The 13,566-nt window shown below is 44.7% G+C and overlaps 1 protein-coding gene across 1 annotated transcript in view; it reads left to right on the top strand.

Moving 5' to 3' along the window:
* Myo1e (myosin IE) overlaps positions 1-7,584 on the top strand; it is a 242,198-nt gene extending 234,614 nt beyond the window's left edge. Inside the window, exons 27-28 of the mRNA XM_008836873.3 lie at positions 3,800-3,969; positions 6,598-7,584. Of these exons, the coding sequence (XP_008835095.1) occupies positions 3,800-3,969; positions 6,598-6,674 (247 nt within the window). The 3' untranslated portion in view covers positions 6,675-7,584. The remainder of the gene's footprint in view (positions 1-3,799; positions 3,970-6,597) is intronic.
* Positions 7,585-13,566: the final 5,982 nt, after the last annotated feature.

The following is a 13,566-nucleotide window of genomic DNA, read 5'->3' as shown; positions in this document are numbered from 1 at the left end:
ACCTTGTTGCATCCTCTCTACAAAGCTTTCTTAGAATGAGGAAAAGAAATGAGAGGCTGGGTCTGAGGATCAGCTGACTTTGTGTGTGTGTGTGTGTGTGTGTGTGTGTGTGTGTGTGTGTGTGTGAGAGAGAGAGAGAGAGAGAGAGAGAGAGAGAGAGAGAGAGAGAGATCAGGTATCAGGCATGGGTATAAGCATATAGGTACCACAAGCAATCATGTGGAGGTCAAAGGACAACTTTTAGGATCCAGTTCTCTCCTTCCACCACGTGGTGTGAGTTCTAGGGATCAAACGTTCAGGCTATCAGGCCTTGGTGACAAATTCTTTATCCACTGAGCCATCTCACTGGCCTTCAATTTCAGTGTTGAATTTATCATTTCTAATGCACATAAATATAACATATTTGTGTGTGATATTCTTTTATTTATTTATGTATTTATTTATTTATATGAGGTTTGCCTCAAATGCACTGTGTAGCCAGGAATGTTCTTAAACTTCTGATCCTCCTGCCTCCACCTCCCAAGTGTTGGAATTATGGACATAAGCCACCATACTCACCTATGCAGTGCTGAGGACCAAACCCAGGGCTTCATACATGCTAGGCCAATACCAACTGATCCACATCCCCAGTACCCTGTTCTGTCATTTTGTTGAACTCTGTTATGAGCAGCTTTTTGCTGTGTTACTTGAGAGTGTCTTCAGGCACGGTTGTCTTCTAGCCATCAATATGTTGTAAGCAAGGCACTGTGAGCAGGGGTCGTTCCCTCAGCCAGGGCTCATGAAGCACTATAGCAAGGTACTAGTTTGAGCCAAGTGAGGTGGTACACACCTATAATCCCAGCCCTTTGGGGCTGGGACAGGAGGAAGATGAGTTTGAGGATAGGTGGGCTACCTAGCAAGTTTAAGGCCAACCTGGGCTACTGGTCTCAAAAAACAAAAAAGAAAAGGCACCCAGGTGGCAGGTGGCGAGTGGGGGTGTGAGGCTGGGATGTGAGCAGGGGCCACACCGGGCAGGGGTTCTGTAGCTTTGTTCCTTTTCCCAAGAGCAGAGAGAAGCAGTGAGGAGGGTTTTCAGGTAGTAGGGTGAACTGATTAAAGCAGAGCTAGGGTGATGGTCGGTGGTCTTTGAAGAAGTACCTGAGGAAGAGGAAGAGGGAAGACTTGGTCAGAGGTGGGGGCAGAAGGGCCCAGCTGCCCATGTAGATGAATTGTCTTGTCTTCTCACTAAGTGATCTTAATGCCCTCCCCTCGGGGCCCTTCAGCAGAGGGTCTGCACTATACTCAAGTGAACTTGGATTCCAGAGACCGCATCAGTCTGAACTACCAACAGTAGGGTTTTTCTCTCTGGATGTAAGAGACTGAATTTCCTAACACAAGTATTTGGGGGTAGGGGTGTGCGCACCCACGTGTACCTAGGTGTCTATGTGCATGCATTCCCCACCATGCTTTGTGGAACGGGCAAGCTTCCTCTTTCCCTCCTGGGGCATTGGATGTCTACCCCATCCCCCTTCTATTTCAGGTTGCTGGGAAATCAGATGACTTATGGTACCCAGCTAATGGCTCTTATTAACCAAATGCTGACACATGCCCAGTATATATAGGATGCTTAGTTAAAAGTCTGCTTGCTGGCCTGCTTTCAAAGCAGCAAGTGCTTCTCAGAAACTGGGGATTACCAATGAACACTGGGTAGGAAATGACATCATGGTAATGATCCATGAGGTGCCTTTGATCTGTCATCAGAGAAAAGTGCTTTGTATGAGAGGAAGGACAGGAGGTACCCCTGGGGTTTGCTCCCTTCCACTAGGGCTGGGGACAGAGCTCAGGCTCAGTCAAGGGATTTACCCCAACCTAGCAGAGTTCATCGCACCTAGTGTAGAGCTGTCATCCAAGGGCCTCAGCAGGGCCACTGGCTGCAGCCTCCTGAGAGCGCAGCTCAAAGCGTGTGGTGAGTCTTTCTAGAACTAAAGGTGGAGGTGAGACCACGCCTTTTCCTCCTTCCTCTGTAGGTGTGAGCAGACAGATGAGACAGGTCCCCCATGGTGACATCTACCTCAGGCCCTTTTGTTTTTAATTGCATTGATTTATTTAGTCCCGGGAGCGGAGGGGGACCTGTATGCCATGGAGCACATGTGGAGATCAGAAGACAGCTTTTGAGAGTCTGGTTTCTCCTTCCACCATGTGGGTCCTGGGGATTGAACTCAGATCATCAGGTTTGGCAGCAGCAAGCACCTTTACCCACTGAGCCATCTCGCTGGCCTCTGGGACCCTTTTAGAAAAGAGCTTAAGCTAAGTTCCTTTTGTAGGCTTTGCTTAGGTTGTTGTGTTAATGTTTCTGGTTTTTTGAGACAGGGTCTTAATATGTAGCCAACACTGACCTCAAACTCGCAGAGATCGTCCTGCTTCTGCCTTCCAAGTACTTAGATTAAAGGCATGTACCACCATGCCCGGGTCTTTGGGTTGTTCTTAAGCAAAGTGGGAAAAATGTGTCTTCTAAGTTTCTCCTTTTAAATTTTTAAAAAATTTTTATTTTGTGTGTATTGAGTGTTGCCTGCATTTAAGTGCACCCATACTTGCAATGCCCAAAGAGACCAGAAGAGGGTGTCAGATCACTTGAAACTGGAGTTACAGATGTTGTCAGCCACCAAGTGAACACTGGAAACCAAACCCAGATCTTCTGCAAGGGTAGCCAGTGCTCTTAACTGCTGAGCCATCTCTCCAACCCTTTAAAATTTTATATGTATGAGTGTTTTGCCTGCATGCAAGTGCACTCATGCCTGCAGTGTCCACAGGGGTCAGAAGAGAGCATCAGATCCCCTGGAACTGTAGTTACAGACAGTTGTTAGCCACCATGTGGGTGCTGGGAACCAAACCTGGATCCTCTGCAAGAACAACTAAAGCTTTTAACCACTGAACCATCTCTCCAGCTCCTAAAATATGCTTTAAAATTGTGACATCTTCAAACAGTAGCCTAGTATAAATCAACAAAGATGAATGAACTACAATTATGTGCTTAGAAACACAGCAAGTGATGGTACAATATACAACCAAAAACCCAGACTGACTACACAGAGCATTGAGGTGTATTTACCTGTGGGGTAGACAGTAAAGATAAGCAGGACAATTATTAAAACAGAATGTAGGGTAGGACTGGGAGATGGTTTGTTAGGTAATAACATTTGCTCTGTGAGCATGAGGACCTGAGCTTGAATCCCCAGCACCAATGTAAACAACCAGGCATGGCCATATGTGCCTGTAACCCCAGTGTTGGGAGCAGAGACCTGAGAGCAGCCAGCCTAGCAGAATTGATGAATTTCCTGGAAGTTCAGTGAGAGGCCCTGTCAAGGGAATAAAAGGGAAAGAAGATACCTGATGCCCACTGGTATGCACATGGGTGTATGCATCCCCCACATATGTGTACACACACACAGTGTAGGGGCGTGGTAAAGCAGTAGCATGTGTCTGATTGGCAAAAGGTCTGTTTCTAAAGCTGAGGGAGGAGAGGTGGATGTGCAACTCATACACAAGCATTCAGGTATGCCTTCCCAGCTTCTCTCTTCTCATTTCCTTCTGTGCTGGGGACACAATACTAGCAGCTCATGTTTATTAACAGTGTTTACTGTGCAACACCCTTGTCAAGGAGAGGGTCTTCCTAAGGGGAAGCGCAGGGAGTACACCCTGGGCCTTATAAGAGGCAAGTGGATTTGCCCTTGAGCAAGGCCATGCCATCCCCTGCTTCAGCTCCAAGTACTGCTGCCTCTTCTTGATTCCTTTCTTCCATCTGCTTCTACTCTCTCCACAGGGTCCGGAGACAAACAACCAGCAGGCCTCCTCCAGCAGGCGGCAGACCAAAGCCCCAGCCCAAGCCCAAGCCTCAGGTGCCACAGTGCAAAGCTTTATATGCTTACGACGCTCAGGACACAGATGAGCTCAGCTTCAATGCCAACGATGTCATTGATATTATTAAAGAAGGTAAGTGATGGCAGCTGCACAGGCTCCCAGAGAGCTGGCGGTGCCTTTCCATAAAAACTAAAGGTGAGGGGCTGGATAGACGGCTCAGTGGTTAAGAACACTGGCTGATCTTGCAGAAGTCCCGGGTACAAATTCCAGCACCCACGTGGCAGCTAACAACTTTCCATAACTCCAGTCCCAGGGGATCCAACAGCCTCTTCTGTCCTCCACGAATATTGCATGACATGGGTGCACTTACCTACATGCAGGCAGTACATGCATACACATAAAAAAAAATAAAAATAATAAATAAATAAAGGTGAAGGGAGTTCATGGGCTCACTTATCAGAAGTGTGTAGACAGAAGTAGGGCGGGTCTCAAGCTGTTTGATCAAGACCCTTTACAATGCCAGGAATTGAACTCAAGGCCTTGTGTATGCTAGGCCAGCACTCTACCACTGAACTACGTCCCCCATCTTCTAAGTCAGTTTTCTTCCTTTCTAAAAGTTTTTTATTTTTTTAATGTGTGTATGAGTGTTTGCATACATGTGTGTATGTGCACAATGTACATTCCTGGTGCCTGAGGAATATGGAGGAATCAAATCCCCTGGAGCTGGACTTATAGATAGTTGTAAGCAGCCATGTGGTTGCTGGGAACTGAATTCAGGTTCCCTGTAAGACCATCAAGTGCTCTTAACCACTGAGCCATATCTTCAGCCTCATAATATTTTTTCTCATGCTCTGTGTGTGTCTATGTATATATTGTATGTGCAAGTGTATGTGTGTGTACAGGTATGCTCACCCATGTGTGTACATGTGGAGGCCAGAAGTCAACATCAGGTGTCTTCCTCTATTGCTTTCCATCCTTTTTTATTTTATTTTTTTTTTAATTTTATTTTATGTACATGAGTATATTGCCTGCATGTATGTGAGTGCACCCGTGTCATGCAATGCCACGGAGGCCAGAAGAGGGCTTAGGATTCCCCTGGAACTGTAGTTAAGGACGGTTTGTGGCCGCCATGTGGGTGCTGGGAATTGAACCTGGGTCCTCTGCAAGAGCAGTCAGTGCTCTTAACCGCTGAGCCATCTCTCCAGCCCCCTCCATCCTATTTTTTGAGACAGGGGTCCTCCTGTCTCTGTTCCCCCAGTGCTGGGGTTACAGATAGCTGGGCTTTTCTGTGTGTGCAGGGCATCAGACTGAGTCAGAGCCATCCCCACTGCCCCAGGAATTGTGTTTTTAATAGGTTCCTTTATCAGGAGACCTGATTCTGAGAGAATTCTAGCTTACTGAACTAACTTCCTTCCAATCCCCTGTTATTTTTCAGTTTTTTACAGAATTAAATATGTTAATCCATTTGGTGTTCTTCAAAGTGCCAGAGTTGCTAGGCGTGGTGATGCATATCTTTAATCCCAGCACTCAGGAAGCAGAGGCAGATGAATTTCTCTGACTTCAAGGCCAGCCTGGTCTACATAGTGAGTTCCAGGCCAGCCAAGGCTAAAGAGTGAGTCCCTGTCTAAAAAACAAACAAAAAAACAGAAACAAACAAAGAAAACCAACCACACCAGAGAGTTGAGTCAAAGTAAGTGTTGACATGTTGAAAGACTCTTACAGGTTTTTATCACCAGCCTGGTTTAGTAAAACTATTAAGACCTGCTACTCAATAATAGAAACATAAAGGCCAGGTATAATGGTAGACACCTTTAACCCCAGCACTCGGGAGGCAGAGGTAGGCAGATCTCTGTGAGTTCCAGGCCAACTTAGTCTATATAGCAAGTTCAGGCCTGCCAGAACTACATAGTAAGTGAAGCCCTGTCTCAATAATAATGATGACAATTGGGACATAGTTAAACTATAATATTCATTCAGTAAGTTTTCATGCAAAAATAATTTTGTAACATGAAAAATGCCTGTGAGAAAAGGAGACAGAGGCTGGCCTGGCAGCACATGCCTGTGAGCCTGGCACTCGGCACTCAAGCGAAGGAGGCGGGATTGGGACTGACTGCTAGTGGCCTCCTGTGCAAAGGCAGGTCACATCTTAGACGATAATCTCGAATGCCAAGCTTTGAATGGGAAAGCATCCATGTATGACATAAAACATGTGAATTGGGCTACTTTCTGTTTAGTGTTTTTATTTAAAGACAGGGTCTCATGTACCCTAGGCTGGCCTCAAACTTGACATATAGCTTAGAATGACCTTGAACTGCCTGCCCAACAAGCATGCGCCACCATACCAGTGCTAGAGATGAAACCCAGAGTTTCTGCTAAGCACGAGTACTATGAACTAGCCACATCCACAGCCCTGGAGGGGGTCGCTCTGTACAACAAACTTTTTAAGATTTTATTTTATCCTATGTGTATGAATGTTTTGCCTGCATGTATGTTAGTGCACCACATGTGTGCCTGGTGCCTGCAGAGGCCAGAAAAGAGCATGGGATGAGTGTCGGCCACCAACTGAATGCTGGGAACCAAACCTGAGTCCTCTGCAAGAGTAGTCAGTGCTTTTAACCACTGAGTCACCTCTCCAGCCCCACAAATTTTTTCATAACAAAATAAAACACAGAAGAAAGAAGAAAGTGGGTGGAGCTACGCCATGGGCTTGAGCCCATGAGGACAGAATGGCCCATAATCTCTACACTTTTGCCTCCACAGATCCTTCTGGCTGGTGGACGGGTCGACTACGAGGCAAGCAGGGCCTGTTTCCAAACAACTATGTGACCAAGATCTGAGGTGCCCAAAGACTGATGCATGGGGCAGAGGTGCTCCAGGTGCAGACTGGGGAGGAGACATTTGGGGACTCCCCATCTGCTCCACAGTGAGCAATTGCTGCTCCAAGGCCTGGAGCTATTCTGGCACCTTCTCCATGGAGGACACAGAAAAGCTTGGGTTAGGGACGAGGAATATCACTCTATAAATGATCCAAAAAGGTAGCCTAATTCCCAAAGGGCAAAAACAACAACCCACTGAGCTTTATTTATTGTATTTAAGCCTGATGAGAGAAGTTAGAGTCATTCCGACCAGGTTGGTTTCTATCATACAGCCCTGCGCTCGCTCACCAGGTCCAGGGAAGAGCAGGTGGCCCTGACAAGTGCCTTTAGTTGAAGAGCACGTTTCTTTCATTCCTATTTTCCATACCTGATGCATTCCTCTCTGCTAACCCTCCTTCATGGAGGAGCCGCCCTCTGCAGGCCTGGCTTGGGATGTACATACCAGGCTGGCTTGGGAGCCCACAGGGGCATGGCCTCAAGGACTACGGGCAGAGACTGGGCTGGGCGCTGGGCTGTCAGCCTTGCTTTCTCTGGGTCTTCAGTTGGAATGTGGCTGGCCCATGTTGGTTTTATGTTTAATGCTGTACTTATAAGATGGATCTCTTTTTTTTCCAAGCTGTACATTTATAAAAAAAACAGATCATATACTGTATATAGAAAAATCTCAAGATGATAGAAACATGTATGAATGCACTAAGTAGTAGCCCACTGTACCCATTTGTAAAGGTAGGTTTCGTTACAGAACTCGCACCAGGTACTTACGGTCTCGCCCTCTCCTCATCTACAGGAATGTCACTGCTTTCCTGCGCAGTCTCCCGCTGACCCTTTGTAACCTTTCCCTGTGGGTAATTGGTCCCTCTGCCACCTTCCCCATCCCTTAAATAAAAATAAAGGACTCAATGAAATGCCTTGTTCTTTACGGGTTATCATTTTCTCCCCCTAAAAAAAGGAAGTTGGCATTCTACACAGTATTGTTGGACCTCTTTCCAGGGCCGTAACAAGAAACAGCCTCTGGTTGAAGAGTCCATGGCCTGTTGGCCCATCATACATCAAGGTGAGGAGTGTTAAGGTGCAAAGCTGCTCCCCTCATGGTAGCTGGGAAGCAAAAGAGGAAGGAAAGGGTTGAGACCTCAATATCTCTTTAAGAGCAAGCTCACAGTGGCTTAAGTTCCTTCCACTGGGCTCCACCTTCTAAAGGTCCCACCACCTCCCAACAGCACCACAGGCTGGAGACCAGGCCTTTCTTAACACAAGGGCCCTTGGGGACAGTCAAGATATTAGAAATTCAAGATCCAAACTTATAGCAACTCCAGTACCTCAGCATATGATCGTATTGGGAAAGGAGGTCTGTCCTAGTTTGTTTCTTCATTGCTGTGACAAAACACTCTGACCACTACCAACTTGGAGAGGAAAGGGTTTATTTGTCTTACTTCTCCTGGGTCACAGTTCATCAGTGAGCCCACGGTAGGAACTCAGGGCAGGAACCTGGAGGCAGGAGCTGGAGCACAGGCCATAGAGGCCTTACTGGCTTGCTCCCCTGGCCCCTGCTCAGCCTTCTTTCTTATGCAACACAGGCCCACCTGCCCAGGGGTGGCACCACCCACAGTGGGCTGGGCCCTCCCACATCACTCAGTAATCAAGAAGATGCCCCATTTCCTACTACCCAGATGAGATTTCAGACTCGCCAACATCTTGCTCTAGGACTTGTGGCTTCTAGAATAGCATGACTGTACCTCACTTCTCAGGCACCCAGTACTTGTTAAGGTAGCCTAGCAAATTCATACAGTACTCACTGCTGTAATAGTAAAGAGTGGGAAACAATGTTAAGCCATCAGTCATGGAATGGCCGCAGGAGCCTGAAGGTCATCACCGCCCCTCCAGTTGCACATCTATTCTTTTGTTACTGATTTTTGAGAGTTTAAATATGTAGTCCAGGCTGGCCTGGAACTCACCATCCTCCATGTCCCGCTCATAGCTTTTTGTAAAAAAGTTTTTTTATCTTTTATTTTATGTGTATGAGTGTTTTGCCTGCATGAATGTTAAGTGCACCCGCATCGTGCAATGCCATAAGAGAGTGTCAATCTCCTAGAACTGGAATTAAGAACAACTGGTAGTCACTGTGTGGGTGCGGGGAACCAAACTTGGGTCCTTTACAAGAGCATCTAGTATTCTTAACAGCTGAGCCATCTCTCTAACCCCATCAACCAATATTTTAGAGGCCATTTGTGCTGGATAGCTTTAGTATCAACTTGGTACACCTGGGTCGAAGGAGCCTCAACTGGGGAACTGCCTCCATTGGACTGGCCTGTTGCCATGTCTGTGGGGCATTTTCTTGATTGTTGAGCCACAGTGGGCTGGTAGCACCCCTGGGCAGGTAGGCCTGTGTTACATAAGAAAGCAGGCTAAGCAGGGGCCAGGGGAGCAAGCCAGTAAGCAACATTCCTCCATGGCCTGTGTTCCAGATCCTGCCTCCAGGTTCTAGCCCTGAGTTCCTACTGTGGGCTCCCTGATGAAATGTGACCCAGGAGATGTAAGATAAAATAAACCCTTTCCTCCCCAAATTGGTATTGGTCAGAGTATTTTGTCACAGTAATGGAGAAACAAACTACAACAGAAATTGGTAACAAAGAGTGGGGCATTGCTGTGGCAGACCTGACCGTGGTGTTTTTAGGAGGATTATGGAAGCATTCGGAACTTTGGGCTGGAAAAGCCATTGGAGTGCTTAAAGTTTATGGCTGTGGAGCTTGGAACAATTATGCTGAAAGAGCTGAGAACAATGAAGGCCTGGCTTGTGATGCTTCCAAGGGAGGCAGAGGCTATCAGGATTGTTTGTGTGATATTTTGAATTGAGAATCTGTGGGTTCTGGTCCGCTGGGGCTGAAGAATCAGCTGTGATCAAGAGACCAGAATCTGAAGTAAAACCTTTGCTTTCCTGGGACAATTGATGCTGGTTAGCTGGGGCTGAAAAATCAGCAGTAAGTAACAGGAGACCAGCATCACCATGATGAAATCTTCTGAAAGTATTTCCTCAGGGTCAGCACACAGACACTGTCGTCAAGAGGGGGCCCGAGCCTCCATCTCTAGCTGGAAACAGTACTTGGTAATGTGTAAGAGTCTCCTGCATGATTTCTGGTGTTGAAAGCGTGAAGTAGTCACAGAGAGCAGCTTAGGCCTCTGTGAGGCCAGGAAAGGCCATAGGTGAAAGTGTGGCTTCAGTTGCATTGTAGACCCCATTGTGGTCATGGAAAGAATCTGAGGCTTTGCACCCCAAGAGGCAAGAAGAGGCAATTGGTGAAGGTGTAGCCTCAGTTTCAGTGGAGACCCCAGTTTTTGGAGATGCTGGGACCATGGGATGACCACCAAGGAGAGCAGTAGGTGTGGAATAGAGCTGGCCTGGATCTGCAAGACGAGCTGCATGTGCTGTGAATGGCAGAGTCAGAGAGGTGGAGCTGCCAGGACCCTTTCAAGCCCAGAAGATTGTGAGTGAATCTCAGATGTCCAGCCTTGAGCTACTTTGCTGGACTTTGGTTTTGTTTAGGTGTGCCCGATTCTTCCCTTTGCAAAAAGACAGTACTTGTTTGGATTTTACAGAAGCTCACCCACCATTAAGAGACTTTTAAAAGAGACTATGGTCTTTTAGGTGTTTGGATTTTTTTTTTTTGGTCTTTTTGAGACAGGGTCTCCCTGTAACCCCAGCTGTCCTGGAACTCACTATGTAGACCAGGCTGGCCTTGAACTCACAGAGATCCACCTGCCTCTGCCTCCCAAGGGCTGGGATTATAGGTGTGCGCCACCACACCCGGTGATGTTTAACCTTTTTTTTTTCCAGTTAATTATTTAATAACCACATACTTAGAAGAAGCATTTCATTACAACAGCATTGACATTTTCAATAAAAATTTTCTGAGCTAAGATGCATCTTTTTCAAAATTGGCTGTAATTTTTAAGTTTACAGTTGAATTATTACAGTTATACAATATTGTACTCAGTATAAACCGTTTAAGATATCAAGAAATGAGGTTTTACCCTTTAAAAAAGATCTCCATTTCATTATTAAATACACAGTTTCATATAGAAAAATTCATTTTTAATGCAATTGACACTAAGATGTTTGCACATGCATTTCTAATCCCTCTATATATAATCTTATTTATTTAAAAACAGTAACTTTCCTGGGCCTGGAGAGATGGTTCAGCTGTTAAGAACACCAGCTGCTCTTCCAGAGACCTGGATTTAGTAACCAGCAACCACATGACAGCTTACAACTCCAATTCCAAGGGATCTGATGCCCTCTTCTGGCCTCAGCAGGCATCAAGCACACGTACATACATACACGCAGGCAACAGTTATACAATATTGAACTCAGTATAAGCCCTGTAAGACATAAAATTGAATGAATTTTTAACCTTTAAAAAAAGATCTCCATTTCATTTCAGAATACATTGTTCCTTGCAGAAAGACTCATTGTTTTTGCTACTAACACTGACATGTTGGCACATGCATTTCTAATCTGTATGCATCTGAATATTACTAGTCATAATTGGTTGCACTTGGATCCTTGGCGCTTGTGTATGTCTATAAGGTCATCGGGTAGATTTCAATGGTAATGTTTATCACCTCTACTAATTAGCATGACGTAAATTTCCATACTTCCTCCTCAAATATAATACATTTTTAAAAATTTGTTGACTTTTTTGTGGTGTGGTGTGTGTGTGTGTGTATGTGTGTGTGTACCACACAGAACATCCCAAACCATCTTATTCAACTATACACCCACCTCCCAGATGGCATCCTCCAATAGCTTCCCTCCCCCCACTAAAGTCCTTATACTCTGATATCCCTGCTACTGTCTGCTGTATTGTCAGCACCCCCAGCCATTTCCCCCTACTTGCCCTTTTGGTGAATCTAGTCAGCCTATCTAGAGGTCTTTATTTTAGGAAGGTCAGCTGTTCCTCATCTAGCAGCAATCAGTTGGCAATATTTCTTTAGATAAGATTGGGGATCTGCTGTTCATTTTCACAGTTCTATGCTGGGTTACTATCTGGGAGTCCCTTTGGCCACCCTGGCCAACAACTCAAAAGAAGGTATCTCCTATCTGGCATTGTTGCTTGTTATGTAGCCTTTAGCTATGCATATGGACTCTTAAGAAATTATATTGGCCCCTTTAATCTTTGCTTATACTTTCCTTTTGGGTGTTTAAGGCCATACAGTTGACCCAGATAAACCAATTTATTTTTACTCTTAAGGTCATTTGAGGATCTGTTCCTCAGGGGTCACATAGGCTTGGGAGGAGCCCCTGGCTCCTTTCTTTTACCAGTTCCACCTATGTGAAGATACGTCAAAGGTCCCTGTTCGACCATGGCTGGCTTCACTCGGAAGCATGGAGGAAATGATTCCTCTGTGTTGACCCACCTCTTTGTAGACAGGACAGTGGTTCAAGTCCATCTGGTGGGGTCTCCTCGGCCTCCTTGATCAAGAGGACTCCTTGATCAAGCTCTTGGAGTTGTTGATTCTTTGTATTGTTTTCTTTGTTTCAATTTCATTAATTTCTGCCCTGATTTTTGTTGTTTCTTCTTGTCTGCTGGGTTAAGGGTCTATCTTGTTTAACCTTTCAAAGAACCAGCTCTTAGATTCATTGATGATTTTCTTTGTATTGTTTTCTTTGTTTCTATTTCTTTGATTTCTGCTCTGATTTTTGTTATTTCTTCTCATCTACTAGGTTTGGGGTTGGTTTGTTCTTGTCTTTCCAGAGTCTTGAGTTGTACTCTTAAGTCATCTGTAATGTGCTCTTTCTGATTTTTTTTAATGGAGACACTTAGAGCTATAAACTTCCATTTTAGGACTGCTTTTCAGGTGTCCCAGAGGTTTTGTTGTGTTATATTCTCATTTTTATTTAGTTCCAGGAAAATTTTTATTTCTTATTTTCTTCTTTGAGCCATTCATCATTCAGGAGTGTGTTGTTTAATCTCCATGAATTCATGTAGTTACTAGAGCTTCTTTTCCTGTTGATTATAAGCTTTATTATACTGTGTTCTGATAGAATGCATGGAATTATTTCAACTTTTTTATATTTGTTGAGATTTGTTATGTGTCCCAAAATGTGGTCAATTTTAGAAAAACTTGCATGGGCTGCTGAGTAGAAAGTGCATTCTTTGGTGCTTGGATGGAATATTCTGTAGATGTCTGTTACGTCCATTTCATGTAAGACATCATTTAAATCAGCTGTCTCTCTGTTTATTCTTTGCCCAGTTGATCTATTAAAGATAGTGGGATATTAAAATCACCTACTAATACTGAGTTGGGTTTAATCTCTGTTTTATAGTCATGAAGTTCCATTTTTATGAAATTTGGTGTTCCAGAGTTTGGTGCATATATGTTCATGATTGCAATATCTTCTTGGTCAGTTGTTCCTTTGATTAGAATGAAGTGACCCTCTTTATCTCTTCTGATTGGTTTTAATTTGAAGTCTATTTTTTCAGATATTAGACTTGCATCCCCTGCTTGTTTCTTAGTGCCATTTGCTTGGAATATTCTTTCCCATTCTTTCACCTTAAGGTAGTACCTGTCTTTGAAGGTGAGATGGGTTTCTTGTAGACAGCAAAGACATGGATTTTGTTTCTTAATCCATTCACCTAGTCTGTGTCTTTTGACTGGGAGTTCAGTCCCTTAATATTTAAAGTTATTAATGAAAGGTGAGTATTGAATCCTTTCATTTTTATTTCTATTTACATTCGTGATGTAGCTGTAGTTTTCCATACTTATACCTTTATTGAATTTTTTTCCACAACCCCTTAGGTATGGTCATTCCTTTCTTCAGCTCTTTGTATTGCTTCCAGAACTCTCTGAAGGGCTG

The sequence above is a fragment of the Nannospalax galili genome, unplaced genomic scaffold (assembly GCF_000622305.1).
Source record: "Nannospalax galili isolate Female #2095 unplaced genomic scaffold, S.galili_v1.0 scaffold117, whole genome shotgun sequence".
NCBI lineage: Eukaryota > Metazoa > Chordata > Mammalia > Rodentia > Spalacidae > Nannospalax > Nannospalax galili.
This window is presented reverse-complemented; position numbering and strand designations above follow the sequence as displayed.